The sequence below is a fragment of the Microcaecilia unicolor genome, chromosome 1 (assembly GCF_901765095.1).
Source record: "Microcaecilia unicolor chromosome 1, aMicUni1.1, whole genome shotgun sequence".
Classification (NCBI taxonomy): domain Eukaryota; kingdom Metazoa; phylum Chordata; class Amphibia; order Gymnophiona; family Siphonopidae; genus Microcaecilia; species Microcaecilia unicolor.
In genome coordinates this window covers 495134635-495154850 of record NC_044031.1, presented here as the reverse complement: position 1 = coordinate 495154850, position 20216 = coordinate 495134635, and the positions used below count along the sequence as shown (strand labels likewise).

Sequence of the window (20216 nt, the reverse complement as noted above, 5' to 3'; positions counted from 1 at the left end):
CCTGGATGGAGAAAAGTCCTCTGCAGCACCCTGCCAGTCATGGGCCTTGGAGGAAAAACACACAAGAGAACTTTCTCCAACCACAGTTGAAAAAAGAGCATCTAGGCCCTCTGAACCGTACTCCTCCTTCCTGCTGAAAAACTGGGGAACTGGCATTTCAGTGGGTCACCATGAGGTCCATGACTGGCATCCCCCATTTGCACATGATCTGCTGAAACGCTGCCGCCGAAAGTTCCCACCCTCCCTGGTCCAAGGCTTTTCTGCCTAAGTAATCCACCTGGATGCACTGTATGTGCCACAGAGAGCTGTTGCAGATGCACTTTCACCCAACTGAAAAGAAGCTGAGCTTCGAGTGCTAGGGTCGTGCTGCATGTTCCCCCTTGTGATTGATGTAGGCAACCACCATAATGTTGTCGGCCAGTACATGTACCGGCTTGCCCACTACAAGGGCCTAGAGCTCCACTAGAGCCAAGCAAAGTTCCAGCCAATTGATCACCCACCGAGACTCTTCCTTGGAACAAAGGCCCTGAGCCATGTAGTGAAGGCAATGAGCCCCCCCCCAACCCATAAGGCTCGCATCTGATGACCACCGTTCATATTGGAGTCAACAGAGGGAGACCGCAGTGCTAGTTCGAGGCCTGTAGCCACCAGTCCATGCTGCGGTGTACTATTGCCGTCCATCGGAGGGGGAGCTTGTAATTCTGAGACATCGGAGAGCAGCAACTCAACAGAGACTGTTGCAGAGGATGCACATGCACCAGGGCACCTCGTCTGATGTCATTGTCATCAACCCCAGAACCTGAACATAAACCCAAACCAGAGGCCGAGGAGAGTAAGGAGGAGACATACCTGTGACTGCAAGTTGACATACCTCTGAGCTGACAAAAAGACCTTGCCCAGAGCAGTGTCGAAACAGACCCCCAGGTACTTGAGGGTCTGTGTGGGAACCAGCTGTCTCTTAGGCATACTGATTATCCACCCCAATGACTGTAAGAAACAGATGACACGAGACATGGCCTGATGACTCTCCTAAAACTAAGATGCTTTGATTAGCCAGTCATCCAGATAGGAGTGGACCTGGACACCTTGTTGCTGCAAAAAGGCAGCCACTACCTCAACTACCTTGGAGAAAGTCCAAGGTGCAGTGGCGAGCCCAAAGGACATCGCCTGAAACTGGAAATGCCGATCTAGCATGGCAAAGAATTTCTGATGTAGAGGCCAAATGGGAATGTGCAGATATGCCTCCTTGAAGTCTAAGGCCATGAGGAAATGCCTCCAGCTGTTCCGCCACCAGAACGGACCTCAAAAGTTTTCATGCGGAAATGGTGGACCTTCAGAAACTTGTTGTACTGTCCAGTTCTCAATCTCAAAAAAGTCAAGCCCCTTTCATGAGAACCACAAAATAAATGGAATAACGAACCATCCACTGTTCCTAGGGCAGAACTGGAGTCACAGCCCCTAACTCTAACAAAGATTTACAATAGAACGAGTTGCTGCCTGCTTGAGTGAGCTCCCGCACAGGGACTCCAAGAAAAAATCTGCAACAGGAGAGGCAAATTCTAACTTGTAGCCTTTTTGAATAATGTCTAGGACCCACTGGTCTGTGGTAATGCAGACCCACTCCTCAAAGAACAGGGACAGCCGTCCGTCGATCGGAGCGACCTGGAGCCCCATCATTGGGGAGGCAGAAATCCTGAGGGGGCTCGGGCTACTGGAGCAGAGGCCCACTTGTCTGCCTGAAAGGCTGCTTGTTCTGATGTCTAGGTCTTTGATTAAAGGTAGGACATCCTGGACGATACTGGCACGTCTTAAAATGAGGGCGAGACTGAGAGGATGCCTCAAGCTTATCCTCCAGCAGACGCTGATTCTGGGAATCCCCGAGGTCCTTGACTAACTTCTCCAAATCCTCCCCAAACAACAACAACAACTGGTCTTTAAACTAGCCACTATTTAGAAGCGGCATCCGCCACCCAGTGATGTAACCACAACAAACGATGGGCTGTGACTGCCAAAGACATCTGTGGCCGATGCCTGAATTAAACTGAACAATGAATCAGCCATGATATGCCAGACCCATTTTGGCATCTGGCAATTTGAGGGGAGGCTGACCGTTGGATTCCTGCTGGGAAGCCACAAACTGCTGCACCCACTAAGGCAAGCTTGAGCCGCGCAGGAGCTTCAAATAGCCGCCTGCAGTGAGAGGACTCTAATTTCCTATTCTGGACATCCTTTAAGGCAATGCCTTGCTTCTGAACTGCTGCTGCCACCACAACCAGGACCTTGGAAAAGGTCCTCAGAACTGTGGCCAGTTCTAACAGAAATGCCTGGAAATGGAAGTGTTTCCCCAGGACCGCAAACCATGTGAACCTCTGGTAATCTGGGTCGACAGGAATATGTAGGTAAATATCTGTGAGCAATACGCAGGGAAGTAAAAAAAACAAAAACCTGCCACAATGATGGAGTTTAGAGTTTCCATTCAAAGCTTCAGTACCCACACCACCTTCTTGACCTGCTTCAAGTATAACACCACGTAGATATGCCCTCCTTCTCTGGAACCACAAAGTAAATGAAGAACTTTCCAAAGCACTGTTCCCTCTTGAGGAACTGGAAGGATGGTCTCAGAGTAACAGTTTCTGCAGAGTTTTCCCCACCACGTCTGCCTTTGAAGGGAATGGTAGGGAGACTTCATAGACCTCCAACGCTCACTGCCGTCCACAGATGCTGCCTATGCAACTGAAAGCACTCATAACCTCCTTTCCTGCCCCCCCCCACCCCCGGTCCCACTCTTCTATGTGCAGAAGTACTTCGCCTCCTATACTGTACCACTCTCTTGGGTTTTTGCAGCCCAAAAGCCCAACCCTGCATTTTTTTTGTATTAAATTTTAGCTACCGAATTCCAGACCAGTCTTCAAGCTTCGCTAAGTCTCTCCTCATGTTGGTACCATCAGCAGTATCACAAACATGTTAAAAAGAATGGGACCAAGAATTGAACTTTGTGGCACACAATTGGTAACACCTCTTTCCTCAGAGCGAACTCCATTTATGACTACTCTCTGAGCCTTCCACTCAACCAGTTTCTAACCCAGTCAGTTTAGAACCCATATCAACAGCACTCAGTGTAAGGTGCCTTTGCAGAACTGTGTCAAAGGCTCTGCTAAAATCTAAGTACTCTTCCTTGATTCAAGCCTCTGGTCACCCAGTCCAAGAAGTCAGATACATCTGAAAAGCCCTACCTCTAGTAAAATCATACTGCCTCGGGTCCTGCAATTCACTGGATTCCAGAAACTGCCCTATCCTCTGTTTTAGAAGTGCTTCCACTAATTCCCAACCTCCTCCTTACTTATGTTTCAGTAGAGAGGGACCACATCCGCTTTGAAGCCACCATACCTTTCCCAAGTTCCTTCAATATCCTTAGATATTAATGTGTATCAGTTGGCCTCCACAAGGCAGCTGATACACATAAATTATGTAGACTGTAGCCTTCTGGAAAAAGCAGGCAATGTAAAGGTTCAACCTTGGAAAAGGTTTCCAAGAGTTACTTGTTAATTAGACATTAACAGCCATTATCAGCACTAAACTCGCTAACCGTATTCTGTAATGCGGTGTGCCTAAATTATAAGTTGCATAGTTGAAAAGGGGGCAAGGCCACGGGTGTTTCTAAAATCTTTGTACATTGTTATAGAATACACCTGCTCTGCACCTAATTTAAGTTTCTGGATTTATGCCAAAGTAAAACATGGCATAAATAGCTGCAAATACATTTGGTCATGTAGAGAGGCACTCGGCGTTATCCTATATACCACATGGAAATTTACGCTTATTGTACAAAATTTAGGCGTACTTTACGGAATACGCTTAGGTGTATTTTTTTTCTGCGCAGAGATTTCAGGCGCTATATTATAGAATCTAGTCCCATGTTCTTAATACTACTGAAAAATAACTAACTGCATTAAATCTCAGAATATTCCAATCATCACTATAAGACTTCCATGCACAAGATGCTCATTCCCTACATTAGAGGTCCTTGAAAACTGTGCTAAACAGATCTCAACCAGCACTTTACTTCTTACCTCCTCTTTAGTTTTGCCAGACTGTTTTCATGTGGTGGTTCTTCCTCATCTTCCTCCCCATCCTCTTCTCTTTTGATTGAGATTCTCTGGTCATTGGGCTTGCTTCTCGACACTGGCTGAGAACCTAAGAAAAATAAAGCAACTGTGGAATTTCTGTGCAACCCACTTTAAAATATAACTACATGACTAATTAAACCAAGATAGTTATAATTTGACTGATCCTTCAGTAAGGGAAGGAAAGCTCAATGTTCCTAAATATTGACAAAATATTTTGGGATTTCAAAAGGAGTATGCACACTTGGTACTCAAGGAGGGTAAGACTGTAACACATGGGCGTAGTTTGGGGGTGGGGGGGGCAGTGACTCCCCCAAACGATAGTGATTAGTGCTAGAAAGATAGGACTGGATATCTCAAAGGAGGAGGATGGGAGAGTCAAGAAGGAAAAGGCTACGAGGGGGAAGCAAGGGAACTTGGAAAATCAAGAGGAAAAGCCCTCTCTAATTTCTTCACTTCTCTTGCCCACCCCACAAACCTCCACTCAAGGAGTGTTGGGGGGGGGGGGGGGGGGGGAAGGAAGGACCCTGGGAGCCATGAGAACGCCATTCAGATTTGTGTGTGTGGCCTTTGTTTGCTTATTTTACAAATTTGACAAATTTTTTGCTTTTTGACGTTTCTCCCTCAAAATTCTTGGGCATCACACACTGGTCCCACTTTTCCCCGGCTAATCCTTTTTCCTTTTTGCACTTTTACACACTTTCCCAAATTTGCACTTTGCTCATCTTTTTACAATATTTTCAAACAGAAGAAGTTGATTATTGCTTACTCCAGAGGAAAGAACTTGAGATCACTTCACTGGCTTCCAATCAGATACCGCATACAGTTCAAGCTTCTCCTTCTTATCTATAAATGCACTCAGTCTGCAGCCCCTCGTTACCTCTCTACCCTCATTTCCCCTTACGTTCCCGCCCAAAATCCCTCCTCTCAGTACCCTTCTCCACCACCGCCAACTCCAGGCTCCGCTCATTCTGCCTCGCCTCACCCTATTCTTGGAATAAACTTCCTGAGCCCTTACGCCAAGCCCCCTCCCTACCCATCTTCAAATCTTTGCTCAAAGCCCACCTCTTCAATGTTGCTTTCGGCACCTAACCTTTATACCTTTCAGGAAATCTGGACTGCCCCTATTTGACTGACTGTACATTTGTCCTTTAGATTGTAAGCTCCTTTGAGCAGGGACTGTCCTTCTATGTTAAATTGTACAGCGCTGCGTAACCCTAGTAGCGCTTTAGAAATGTCAAGTAGTAGTAGTAGTAGTAGTAAATTAGTTCCCTCTGCCCTTCCTTCCCTTCCTAATCAGAATGCCACAACGAGACATACCAGTCATCTAAGATGTAACAAATGCAGCGTCTGTCAACACACAATTGAAGGTACCACATTTACACATCCACAGACTAATAAGGTTTATACCTTACAACATTCTTCCAATTGTAACAGTGACCATGTGATATATATTATTACTAGTAAAACATGCCCATTTCTCACACAAATGAAACGGGCACTAGCAAGGTTTTCCTCCGAGTTCCAGCTTGGCCCCCTCCCTCCCCCCTCTCATCCGAGTTCCAGGCCCCCCTCTCTCTCCTCTGAGTTCCAGGCTCCCCTCTCCTCCAAGTTCCATGCCTCCCTCCCTCTTTCTCCTCCAAGTTCCAGGCCCCCCTCTCCTCCAAGTTCCAGGCCCCTCTCTCCTCAGAGTTCCAGACCCCCCCACGCCTCCCTCCCTCCCTCTCTCCCCTCCAAGTGGCAGCCCGACCTGCATTGCCCGCTTTCTTCTTCCAGTCCTCCGCCTGCCCCTCGCCTTCCTGCGTGCTGCCCAAAATTTATAAGTTCTTACCTTGGGGTCCGGCAGCAGCAGTGAAAAGCGAGCAGGCACGGCGCTTTAGCCTGCCTTCCCTTCTCTCTCAGCTCTGCCTCTGGTCCCGCCCTCATTTCCTGTTTCCAGAAGGGCGGGACCAGAGGCAGAGCCGAGAGAGAAGGGAAGGCAGGCTGAAGCGCCGTGCCTGCTCGCCTTTCACTGCTGCCGCCGGACCCCAAGGTAAGAGACCTGACATTGATAAGCTACTCCTCCAAGAGGAACAAAGACTCATATTTTATTTCAAAACCCATTCACCATGGAGCCTTAATTTAGAAATTGACTTTTCACCTTTCCTTTAAAACGGTTCACTCATATCCGTTCTCATTATTTGTGTCCAGAAAATCTTTTTCACAAGTTTAGCACCTTGATTTTACCTTTTTACACACACACACACACACACATACATATATATATATATATATATATATATATATATATTAGTACAGGTGATATACACATAACGTATATAATTTTTCCATACATGAGTTTTTAGAAGTGTCATATGAAGTCCTATTTGCAACTATATAGCATTACATCTGTATTTATTCCGATAGATTACTTACCATATAACGTATGCATTGCCTATGTCCTTTGTATATACTCATATTATATCTTTCATTTCATTTCAAAATTATTATATAGATTTTATTTTTTCATACCTATATGGTTATATATTGTCTTGAATTTTGTTTTGTATAAATGTTAAGTTTATCTATATAAAAGTACAGATTATTAATGTAAAGTCTGTACTATTTATTATTTGCTGTCAATCTTATTAAGTATTTCTTGGAATTGTTTCTGTACTACACATATACACATTTTATGGTTTTAATATTATATATCTTTTTAATATCATATACCTTTTTACTGTTTAAGATTTTATATTCATATTCATTTTTCTACAATATATATGTACAACCATTGAAATTTGTCACAAAATTTCTTGCACATGTGTAAAAATGTCATTTCATATGTTCTGTCCGAAAAGTAATGTTATTTATTTATATATTTGTTATACATATATACTTTTTCAACATTTTATATTTATTATTTCTTCAATTTCTTTATCATTAATTGTTTTATTTGTTTAGGCCCCTGAAGCAGGCATCTGGCTGAAACACAGTGTCGTGTCGGGCATTATCAATTACAGTTTTTTCTTCTATTACCCAGTCGTCCTGTTGTTCCTGAAGGTTTCCTGCTGGTCTCACTACTCCTCTGTTTTGCTTCATCTTTTTACTTGCCATTTTTTATCTGGCTTAGTGGTGCCAGCAGCCTTTATTAATTTTAGGCCCAGAACAGATTCTTCACCTCAGGAAGCAACAGCCAAGGCAACTCCTCCTAGTTCAGATCTGCTACACCTATAACAATCTGCCATCAAGGAGTGAGACAAGAGCTATGATATAATGAAGAAGTGCACCTCCTCCATGACACAGCTGTGGACAAGTGCGTTCTTACTCTGTCTAGACTTATTAAAAAAAATTTTTTTTTAAACCCTGTACCTGCTGGGCTTCATCAGGAGCAGTGGGTAGGGAATGGTCTTTGGGCAAGGTGGCACATCATTTGTTGAAAACCAGAAAAAAAATGTTTTACCAATAGAACAAAAAATGGATGAATGCTTAAGTTCAATCTCAGGAAAGGAAGGAAGTTCAAAACTACTGCAGCAAACCCCGATCATAAGGGTGACATCCCTGCATGCCTGCAAGGCCAGCAAGAGAACGTGTAAGGCATAGACAGACAGAAAGATGGACACCACAAAAATGTAACTGACAGGCTTGTTTGTACTGTACTGGCCTGTTTTATAACTATATGCTCGTACAGTAATTCAGAAACTGGCAAACTGAGGCAGGAGAAGTTCAAACAAATGTTTCTGAAATACCAAAGGCCAGCAAACTTTATCAATGCAAGTTTAGTGCACCACAGATCTTATACTTATTTAAGCAAGGCTCTGCTTAAAACCACCCAAAAAAAACCCCAAAAACAAAACAACTAATTTAATCTTAGAATGGTAAAAATCAAGATTCCTAGCACATGTGGCAGGAACAACAAGCTTTTCATTGTCTATTGGGAGTAAGCAGGATACATTTTCTGCTGCGCCTGTCCTGGCACAATGACAGAAAACATCGACCCCTTCACTGGAGCGGTACCATGGCTCATGAATGCTATTATCAGACCCATTACAGGGAGACGGCTATCAAGATTTATGAAGTAGGCACAAGTATTCTAGGAAACACATTCTTATTTCTGAGTGCTGCCAGCACAAGGAATGACGTACAGGTGGCTGGGGAGAACAAAAGTGTGTTAAAATAAATACTCATCACTCAAGACAACGCTTACTCGCTAGTCTTAAAGCATGTAATAAAGATAGTGGCAAGGTCAGCACTGCCGATTCATCCTCATTTAGATGTGCATTACCAGAATCAATCTCAGCTGTGCGCACACTGACCTGGCTGATCTGTGGATTCACGTCCAGATGATGCACACCTTTTTTCCGTTCCCCCACCACTTGGCTCACTCCCATTTGGAGCAGAAGGACGCTGCCTTCCACCAGGAGTCTGGCTCAGCTGCTGCTGGGCATCATCAATAACCCTTAGAGCTAATTCGTCTTGCTCCATTTCCTCTGAATTCAGATTTATGATGCTAATCCCATCAAGGACTTCATTACACTGCTCATCATTCAGACAAGGACTTTTTCGGAGAGCAGTGTTGGCCACAGGGCACGGGGATAGTTCCGAAATGTCACTAGATGTACCAACAGAGTCTACTCCGGATAGGTTAGTACGTATTCCAGATGTGCTAATGCTGGTGTTGCCACTGCAGAACGTGTCAATGGTCCATCCCTGTGCTGCCCAGTACCGATACAACTCCCAGTACTGCCAGTACACGTCAGTGTAATGTTGCTCCCACTCCTCCTTGGTGTCGGGACAGCTCCAAGGCTCAGACTTGGGGGCTGGCTCCACTGATGGTGGCTCTGGGTGCTTATCTTGCCAGCTTTGCCAAAGAAGTCCTTCTCCATATTTATTCCAGTAATGTTCCCAGTCTCCTTCAACAGGGAGACTGTTGGGCAACATGTGGTCAGCGAGGGGGTCTTCACCTGTTGGTGGCTGGCACTCTCCTGCAGGGTTCACTTCAACAGTTAAAGTGAAGTCGTCAAAACCAACCAGGCTACAATCTTCAGACACTTCTTCCTGTGCCTGTCGGAGAATTTCATTCAGATACTTCCGCTGTGCTTTCTTCTTTGTTTTCTTAACTTTAGGTCGCTTGTTAGACTTTTCTGAAGGCTGAAAACAGATTTAAAAAGGTAAACAATAAACAAACCAACCGTATAATGCGTGTATGCTTTTTCTCTCTGGTAGAGACATTTACACCTGTTTACCATTGTACATACATTAAAGATTTAGAGATTTTTTTTTCCCTTATAGAAAGCGGGACAAGAAATAAAGTCAGCCTGTTACTATGGACACTAATCAAAGGTGAAGAACACTTAAAACTTTATTATTAAACTTTCATAGTTAAGATAAAATGCTTGATGTCAATCAATGGCAGAGCAGCTTTAAAACTGTTTCATACATAGTAACATAGTAGATGACGGCAGAAAAAGACCTGCACGTCCATCCAGTCTGCCCAAGAAGATAAATTCATATGTGCTACTTTTTTATTTGTACTGTCCTCTTCAGTGCACAGACCGTATAAGTCTGGCCAACCCTATCCCCGCCTCCCAACCACCAGCTCTGGCACAGACCATATAAGTCTGCCCAGCACTATCTCTGCCACCCACCACCGGCTCTGGCACAGACCTTATAAGTCTGCCCAGTACTATCCCTGCCTCCCAACCACCAGCCCCGGCACAGACCGTATAAGTCTGCCCAGCAGTAGTCCCGCCTCCCAACCACCAGCCCCAGCACAGACCGTATATGTCTGCCCACACTAGCCCCGCCTCCCAACCACCAGCTCTGCCACTCATTCTAGGCTAAGCTCCTGAGGATCCCTTTCTTCTGCACAGGATTCCTTTATGTTTATCCCACGCATGTTTTAATTCATCACATCACAATGTGCCCTGTCCTCCCTGACATTTCAGCAGAACTCAAACAGTTGTTTTTCCCTAGAGAAAAGAGAAAGAAGATAGGAATGTAAAGTGTCGGCTCCTGCTCTTAAGATGCACATCACACCCCTGAGGATCATGGAGCACTCTCTAGTGCAGGGTAGAAAAATAAGCAAACTGAACAAATGGCTCAAAAGTAATCTGGGGGTGGGATGACAGATGTACACTGAGACACAGCAGCAATGTAGGCAAGAATTTTTAACAGGGGGTGCATCTCCCGCCTCACCCCCACACGTTCCACCTCCAGTTTTCACCCGGGCAGCATCAGCAGCACTCATAGGCTTCCTGCGGCCTGCATCCGGGCTTTCTCTCTGAACCGTCCCAACCTTCAGAAAACAGGAAGCTGAATCAGAAGGAGGCAGGACGGTAAAGAGAAAAAAGCCCTGGTGCAGGCCACTGCCTGGGTGAAGATTGGAGGCGATTTTAAGGCATGGAATGGGAAGCAGGGTGGGGGAGGGGGAGGGATAGAATTGTGAGAGCTTTGCAGGGCTGGGAAGGGAAATATGCCAGATCATGCGTGGAGGGCAGGAGGAAGGGAGAAGTGAAGGAACTGCATGGCACCATTAACGGTAATCGACTGACACTCTGACAGGGGATGCATACGCAATACACGCACCTTAAATGGTTACACCACAAACACAGTGATCTTAAAAAGGCTATTTTCAATAGAGGAACTAGGCTGAAAACAGGATGCAATATAGCATTTTAGAATGTCACTTTCAAAACAAGAAAAAAACAAAAAACAAAGAAAAAGATGGAGAACACTGTGTTTGCCTTTTCATCCCAAACACAATGTTCACCCTCCAGATATAGATTTACACCAAGTAATGGCAAGTGTGGTCAGGGCTGGTCCCAAGCACTAGGCAAGACTAGGCAGTTGGTGAAGGCAGCAGCTTCTGTGGCAGTAAAGAGCAGCTAAAGTCAAAGCTGACAGCCACACAAACTCAAGGAACCACCAATGCATACATTTAGCTGCAGGAAGAACAGGCAACTAGCAAACCAATTTACATTTGGAAACTGCCTTCATGTGTATGTATGAATCATACAGATATACCGAAGTTTGATGTCTTGGGGGATAGGGGGCTAGGGCAGAACAGGGGCTTAAAAGTTAATGGAGTGGAGGGGCATAAGGCTGAAAGTTTGCCTAGGGCAACCGATACCTTCGTACCAGTCTCGGGTGTGGTCGGGATGCACACTGTGCAAACCTGTGACTAACGTAACTGTGGGAAAACCATCTCTGGCTTCAAAGAAGCCTCTGTTAAACCAAAGGCCCCAACCAGACTTCTCTTCTCAGTGATACCACCCCCTAGACTGCATAACCCTTGTGCAATCATAATCTGAATGCAATTACTTCCAGGAGCTGAGAATGAGTCCCTCAACTCAACTGTTCCTGCTTTCCATTCATCTGTTAATAGGTTACTTGCTCACACAGGTATAACTACTACAAATCATTCCTACAGCACTACTAGATGTACCTTCTCTGTCCCTAGTAGGCTCCCAATCGAAGGTGTTTTTTTTTTACCTGGGGCAATGGAGGGTTACGTGACTTGCCCAGGGTCACAAGGAGCTGCAATGGGAATCAAACCAAGTTCCCCAGGATCTCTGCCCTCGGCACTAACTAGTAGGCTACTCCTCCAAGGCCTTCTTAGTTGTTCAGGTGGGGTGAACAAAAACACAAGAAAGGGTGTGATGGCTCTCTGCAAAAGGAAGCATAAAAAGGATAAAGCTATCCCTGCATTCTATTTACAACTGCATTAGGCTTTTCCAGGGCCGACTGCAAAGCAGCAAAGGGTGATCCTTTTTGGATTCATACGATCCATCCAGCTGCCCCCAAACAAATCCACTGATGGCCCACATTTGAGCTATACAGTAAAATAAGGCCCACAACAGGTATAAAAAGTGTATTTAAAGAACTGTCAGATGGAGCCAGACCAAAGAAAAAAAAAAAAGAGTCATCTAGATCAGGATTCCATTTTATGCCGACAAGAAGTGAAAGCTTTCACAAAGCACATACAAAAAACAGGACATGGGGAAAAAATGTCCACCCAATATTATATACCAGCTCAAGTGACAGGATGTTCATTTCAGTAAGGTTGGATCAATCAATGTGCACAGGGATTCACAAAAGCATCACTGCATGCATACAAACAACAAATAGTCTAGTTATTGCATTTGCAAGCAAAAAAAAAGTTTGCATGCCAGTAGGCTGTGATTTTGGGTGCAGTATTTTTATTTTGCAAAGGGCACATATAAAACTGCTAGCAAGCCGAGACATCATGCAAATCAGATATAGTAATTTTGCATGTTACACTTCGCATGCATCACTTCATATAAGCAAAAACCAGTGTGACCACCATCTTCAGTTAGTAGAATGGTTTTACATTCACATGTACACAGCTTATTTGTACATCAAGGAAAAAAATAATAGCTCTTCAAGACTTATCTCCATTTGATAAAGCTAAGAATGAGCTAAGTTTTAATGCATCCCTTCCCATGGATATCAAACAGATAAAACAAAATAAATATTAAAAAAAAAATCTTTTCAAGTTAACAGCTTTGGGGCTTGATAGTTATCAAGATAACTCTTAACGGATCCAAGCTGCCGCTGAGAATGCTGGGAAGTGGCCTGCTCTGCCAAGTGCTGCATGTTAATTATGACAAAAATAACTTCTCTTTTTTGGAGATATGCAGGATTGGTTACCTTATTTTGAAAATGCCACTGTATAAAAAAAGCTAGTAAATCAAAAAATATATAATAATCCAGTCTACATTATTACTTTGATATGCCCTATTTGATTTGATTTATTAATTTTATATACTACTTAATACAACCAGGGTTTTAAAGCAGTTTACAACAAAAACAAATGATAAAAATACCAATACCATGTTACTAATATCATATTTCTGACAATTTTATATAATTACATCAGCATATGCAGTTTTATGCCCATAAAGATAATATGAAAAAGTTTTAAATAGTGGTATTGTTTACAGCCTCTTACTGTGCTCCAGTATTCATTACAAACACAGAGCTATGGGACAGAAATAGGAGATCTATTAGGCCAGAAAATATAGCACCAGATGGAAAGCCAAAACAGTAGGAACACACCAAACCCAAAGAAAAAGGTCACAGCGAAGGGGACAAGACAGATGATGTCGAATAACTTCTACTGGACTCGAAGAAAGTTCACAGCAAAAGTTTTATTAATAAACCTGGACTCTACACGAGTTGTGTTTCGGCCACTCAGGCTTGCCTCAGGAGTCCCTACAATCAATACAGAACATAAATATGACATGAATTTGACAAAGAGGCATATTTTCAAAGCACTTAGCCTTCCAAAGTTCCATAGAAACCTATGGAACTTTGGAAGGCTAAGTGCTTTGAAAATATGCCTCAAAGTCTTTATACTGTTCATGTTATACAGAAGTGTCTCAAAATGCTAAATTATACAAAAACTGCTTAACATATGTACAATAAGCAGGATGAACTGGTGGTAAAAGACCAAAATTGACATACAAATAAAAACACTAAAAAAGTTAAATAATACAAACACTAGTATATGTATAAATCTCCAATTAGATTGTAGCATGACTTGCAACTTAATATGAAGAGATGGCAACAGACCAAAATGGACATTCAAATAATAACACTAAAAATTTGTCAAATAATACAGACATTAGTACATGTATAAACCTACACGGTGAAATACAGATCTAGTCAAAATAGAACTTGCACTTTAATCTGGAAATGTGAATTGTATGAGAGCTAGTACATACATAATGGTACAAAGGAGGATGCATATAATATCCTGCAACTTTGATACAAAAGTAAGTCACATATTTTAAGACAAATGTAAACAGTCAAAACGTAAAAGATGAATAATAAAAGATTCAAAATGATGCAAATGCCTATATAAGATGCAGCAGATCTATGGTGAACATCAAGTCCTATTTTGACTAGATTTATTTTTAGTGCTATTATTTGAATGTCCAGTTTGGTCTGTTACAATCTTTTTACATTAAGATGAAAGTCCTTGTTTGGCCCTCACACAACTGATCTGATTGGATTTTTATTTCACCATGTATGTTTATACATGTATCAGTATTTGTACTATTTGACAACTGTTAGTGTTATTTGTATGTCTATTTTGGTCAGTTGCTATCTTCATATTAAGTTGCAAATCCTTTTTTGGCCCTTTCACAATTAATCTAATTGGAGATTTATACATATACTAGTGTTTGTATTATTTAACTTTTTAGTGTTTTTATTTGTATGTCCATTTTGGTCTTTTACCACCAGTTCATCCTGCTTATTGTACATATGTTAAGCAGTTTTTGTATAATTTAGCATTTTGACACACTTCTATAGAACAACAACAGTATAAAGACTTTGCCAAATTCATTTTTATGTTCTGTATTGATTGTAGGGACTCCCGAGACAGGCCCGAGTGGCCGAAACACGACTCGTGTCAAGTCCAGATTTTATTAATAAAACTTTTGCTGTGAACTTTCTTCGAGTCCAGTAGAAGTTATTCGACATCATCTGTCTCGTCCCCTTCGCTGTGACTTTTTTCTTTGGCTTGTCTAGTGCGGAGGTTTGTTTTCTTCTGTTTGTCGCCACACACCAAACCCAGACATCTTACATTACACTTGGTATTTGTATACTGTAAATACCTTGCAAGTCTAGTTCACTGAGGTTTACATAAGAAATTACAGAATTACATTAAAATTACAACATACGTAAAATTACAAAAAACATACATAAGAGGTAAACCACATTTTAGTTGTTCAACACATATTTTTGAAAAAGATATGTTTTCAAGGACATCCTAAATAGTCTATAGCTGCTTACTGATGTAATATGAGATGGTAAAATTTTCCAATTTTTTGCAGCTTGATAAGCAAAAGTGGTGTTAAACAACCTTCTGTATTTTTTTCCCTCTAGGATTGGAAAAATTAAATGGAGATCTCTCTTGTAATGCATAAACTTGCTTTGCTGGAAAAATTTGAAATAAAGCATACATGTAGCAAAGGTTCATCTCCACATAAAATTTTAAACAATATGCAATAAAATTAAAAACAAATTATCCTTGCCCCTATTGGTAGCCAAAGTAATTTAATCAGAAATGGAGTAATTCTGTCATCTTTTGTCATAGAGAAAATTAGTCGCTCTGCTGTGTTCTGTATAGTTTGCAATTTCTACAATAGTAACCTAGGTCAGTCTAGATACATAATGTTACAATAATCCATTTCGGATAGCAATAATGTTTACACCAAAATATGAGAATGATGTTCTTTAAAAAGTTTACAAAAACATCTTAACTTTCTCATCAAATGAAAGGTTTTCTTTATCAATAAATCAATGTGAGGCTCCAGTGATAGCTTAAAGTCGACTAAAACCCCTAAGATTCTGATTACAGGTGATAAAGTATAATCAATATCAACTATATCCCAAAAGGTTGGGTAGAGGAGGATGAACTGATCCAACCAACTACTACTACTACTTATCATTTCTATAGCGCTACTAGATGTACGCAGTGCAACTACACTCAATATAATCTTCAATAAATAAGTCTGTGAAGTAAATCTACAAATTTAAACAAAGTGAAAAGTAGGTGGAAAAAAAGCCTAAAAGAGCTCAAGGTAGAACACCTTTGGAGTCAATAACTCTTCATCATTGGCCAAAACAAAACAAATCAAAAAAACAAAACCACACCACAATTTACATAAGTGCAAAAGTACCATCCTTTCATTTCTTATAATATTTTTTAACAAACTGAAATGCACTTATCCAGCAGAATAAAGTAGTCCCCAAACCGACGTTGGCCACCATTTCAACTGCTGTCTTAAGGTCAGGACTTTTCTTATCTTGAGCTAAAATGTAGCTGCTGGGAATCAGCAACTTAGGATGATTTCCTCCTATGATCTACTTAGACAGCATCTGCAAACATGGCTTTTTCGATACTATTTTTTTGCTGAATTAACCTTACTGAAGGGAATATTATGATTTATTGTTTTAAGAAGGTTTTTTTTTTTTTTAAGTAAGATGGGGAAGTATGAAAGAATTGCTTTGGTCTTATTAATTAAAAAAATGTTTATGCTATTTTATTATGTTATCTGCCTTGAACTGAAAGAGAATATATGTGAACATGTTAAGTTTGCCCATCTGCTGATTAACAGCTAGCCAAATCCAATGTGATGGTCACTATTGGATTCAGATAAGGAAAAGAAATGAAAACAAATTAGTTTTTTTAATTTGAAATGATAAAATAAAACTGGGAAAAACCATTAGCCTTCGAAAAACATCAGTAAAAGGAAAACCAACAAATCAGCTGGGTAATGACACTTCTGTAAATCTGCCAAATATCTAAGATACAAATTTTTCGGAACTATTCAGATCCCTGTTTGGGGCAATGAAATTAGCTTACGATGAGGGGGGGGGGGGGGGAGGAAGATCCCTGGCACCTGGTCAGTCAAAACTGTACTACTGATATCTGCAGCTTCACAGACCTTCAGGGAGCAGGAGAAGTTGTCACAGCCAAAGATGGCCTCCTGCCTCTGACCCACCCAAAGCTGAAATATCCGCAGCTTGAGGCAGGCTTCTAAAACTGGCCTGCACCAACTTCTGCTGTAGTTGTTGGAGTTTATAAGACAAAGAACCAGCTGCAGTTTAAGGAATTAGGGATCAAAACGGAAAGGAAAAAGTATGCACAAATAAGCCAAAGCAAGCCTCCCCCTACCGCCCCCAAACCACTGAACTCAACAACACAGCAGCAATCTCACTACAGCCCATAAAATGAAGTAAAATAAGCAAGCATTAAAAAAAAAAACCCCAGCAAGTTAAGGGGGTCTTTTACTAAGCCGTGGTAGCATTTTTAGCTCACGGTAGAAATCAGTGGGCAGTAAATGACAAGTTGCCCATCAAACTTATAAATGGCAAGAGGCGTACTCACTCGCAAATGCGCAGTAGAGACCCTCTCTGTCCTGCCCCCGCGTCAATACTTGATGACGGGGGCGTGACAGAGAGGGAACCTGCGCACCTGCGAGTGAGGGAACCGCCGTCGCCACTGCTCCCCCCCTGGAGTCCCCTCCGCCACCCCTCCACCCGGCTTCACTATTCAAACCGCCGGAACGCAGCACACAGCTCATCTGAGCTGCCCTTGGCCTTCCTTACCTGCCTGTGTCCCGCCCTCACCGACGTTACGTCACACAAGGGCGGACCACACGCAGAGAAGAAGGAAGGCCGACGGCAGCTCAGATGAGCTGTGTGCTGCGTTCCGGCGGTTTGAATAGTGAAGCCAGGTACCCGGCCCGGTTGGAGGGGTGGCGGCGGCGACCTATCTGGGGGGGGGGGGCTTTCAAACCCCCCCTTCCTTTACTAGCCCGTTTTTACGGGCTCAACGGCTAGTAGGAATATAATGGGCATCTGAGCATTTACCGCCAGCTGATTTCTATTGTGGCTTAGTAAGAGACCCCCTTAAAGAAAAAAAAAGTGAAAAGGAAACTTAAATTTCAATAAGAAACAAACTAAATATTTTCTCGTCTGCCAAGCAACTGTGACAAAAAAAAAAAAATCCCACTGCTGATTGTGGGATTCAAACTTAAGTTTCTACATTTCACAGCATTTGTCTATGGTCTATAATGAAAAGCCTAACAGAAAAAAAAAATATTGGAAACTTACCACAATATCCTTATGAACAGAGGTCCCGCCAAAATGAAGGGGTAAACCCATGCTCAGCATCAGCTCAGCCTCTGAATCCAGCTCACACTCTTCCACATTGATATCATTTGTTTTTATTGATTCTACCATTAAGGTTGGCGAGTCCTCTTCTTGCTCTTGTTGCTGTTCTGTTAACAAATGTAAGTTTGCAATTGTCAGCAAGTAGGTGAAAATCAAGCTAAACCTGTCTTTGTACTGAATGAGTCTAATGGAGATTTATGGTAGCAAACCAACCGCCACCGTTTAAGAGAATATATTCCCTTATTATTCCACAATAGTCCCCAATTACTTTCAATTCTGGTTTCCCTTTCTGCTTCTCTTGGCGTGCTGTGCTAATCTCCTTTTTTCACGTCTTTTAACTCTCATTTCAGTCAACATCCCTCCTCCATTTCCGTGCTCAAAGGTCTCTCTCCTACCTCCTAAGCTATTTCAGCTCTTTCACCTGCAGGTATTCTTTTCTCAAACATCCTAACACATCCTTACTCTTGAGGTTTGAGCTGCATCGTTGAGCTGGATGATATAACAAAGGGGTTTGATTGGACATCGTCTGCTGTTCTGTCACCCTTGTGACTGTTTGGTTTGTGTCTACAAGGGCTACTGTTCTTCTATCTTCCTGCCGCATCATTTTACTGTCAGTCACTTCAGTATTGGCATATGCCAGTGATCTTCACTTGTTTTTCAACCAGAATCAAACGTTGGACAAAATGACTTGACACTCAGCACCATGCTCTCTATAAGGCAAAGAGGGGCATTTTCGAAAGAAACGTCTAAATCAGAATTTGGATGTTTTACAAAGAAGTCCAAATTCCGAACAGGAAAGAAGGTCATTTTCGAAAAAGATGAATGTCTATCTTTTGCTTTCGTCCTGCCTTAGGATGCACAAAGCCCAGATTCTAAGGCCCTTCATTTATTTATGCATGCATTCTTGTATCCCACTGTTATCCAAAAACAGGTTTAGGTTCAAAGTAGCTAACAATAGTTAAAGGGCCCCCTAAGTATGTACCCAGGGTGACAGAGAGCAAAGGGGCCCTTTAAATAAAGCACAGGGTGCGCCAATGGACAATAGCATCTGCAAGGCACCTTCATGATCCACAGGTATAAAATAAGATGTGCCAAGTTTAATGCACACTAAAACTGACTTGCCCGAAATCACAACTACTAGCTACAGTGGGATTTGAACCAGGCTTCCCTGGTTAGAATGTGAAAAGTAGTACTTAAAATGTTAAGTTGTACTTCCACTATTGTGGGCTTTATTATAATCATAAAACAGTGTTACCTATTTTTTCTTGCGACTTTTAAACTCATCAAAATATAAATTCCAGCAAATGTAAAACTCATTAGGAACAACAGTAAGTGAAGCACAATAATATCACACCATACCAGTTCTGTCATCTTCTTTAGAACACAGCCCTTTCAACCCAAGATAGTACAAATCTCGATCACTGGAAGAGATGGAAATAAAATTACTAGTTTTACCACATAGTGTCCAATTAAACAGTTATCAGATGTATAGATCATAAATTTAAAAACAATTATATATATATATATATATATTATATATACATACATATATATACACACACACACACACACATACATATACACACTGTTTTTGTATTTTTCAATACACAAAACAAGGAGTCCTTTTACGGAGGTGTGCTAACTTATAATGCGCCCCAAAGGAACGTCTTATTGTTTAGCACACACTAAATCCATTAGCACATTTAGGCTCCCAAGTCAATACAAACAGAGTCAAATATTCTCTGAGATAGGAACTTTGCAACAATGTGAAAAAAATGGATTACCAGCTTTTTATAGTTACCCTTCCTCCTCTCCCAGGAACGGGTCCAAATCCAAAACCGGATCCTCTTCCAGGTCTAAGCAGACCCGAAGTCTTTTAGGGGGAGCAAAGGGTCTGGAGGCCGACTCCCCTATCCCTGCGACTCCCATCCCTGCCTTTTTCATGAAGAAAGCCTGGTATATCTGGAGGACAAACTCAGGGGGAAAACTCTCCCCTTGAGGCTCTCCAGAAACTGCTTCAGGCTGAACTGAAGGCTGTGCAGCCAATGGGAGCTCACGTGCTGCAGAGGCTGAAGTTGCAGGCAAGATGGCAGACTTCCTTGCCACACCCGATAGGCCAGCCAGCCAGCTCCACAGATGAATTGGAGGACGCTGAGACAGGCGCAGCGTGCGAAGCGTTCTTGGGAAGCGGCGGCTCTGGTACAGCAATTGCGGTGCAAAATTTACATGCCCCGAGCGAACCTACTCCCCTGTGCTGGCACACAGCATAACGCTTTAACTTCTCTGCCATAGTGTCATCGCTCTGTGTCTCTGTGAAATTTATTTTTTTTTGTTTACAAATGCAGCCGCTGCTGAATGTGAGGAAGAGAGAAAACTGAAAAGAAACCAGCAATCACGGCG

The 20216-nt window shown here is 42.2% G+C and overlaps 1 protein-coding gene across 1 annotated transcript in view; it reads right to left on the bottom strand.

The window, feature by feature from the left end:
- TGS1 (trimethylguanosine synthase 1) overlaps nucleotides 1–20216 on the bottom strand; it is a 126566-nt gene that overhangs the window by 89105 nt on the left and 17245 nt on the right. Inside the window, exons 2-5 of the mRNA XM_030214529.1 lie at nucleotides 19176–19237; nucleotides 17757–17923; nucleotides 8420–9254; nucleotides 4071–4194 (exon numbers count right to left, since the gene is read on the bottom strand). Of these exons, the coding sequence (XP_030070389.1) occupies nucleotides 4071–4194; nucleotides 8420–9254; nucleotides 17757–17923; nucleotides 19176–19237 (1188 nt within the window). The remainder of the gene's footprint in view (nucleotides 1–4070; nucleotides 4195–8419; nucleotides 9255–17756; nucleotides 17924–19175; nucleotides 19238–20216) is intronic.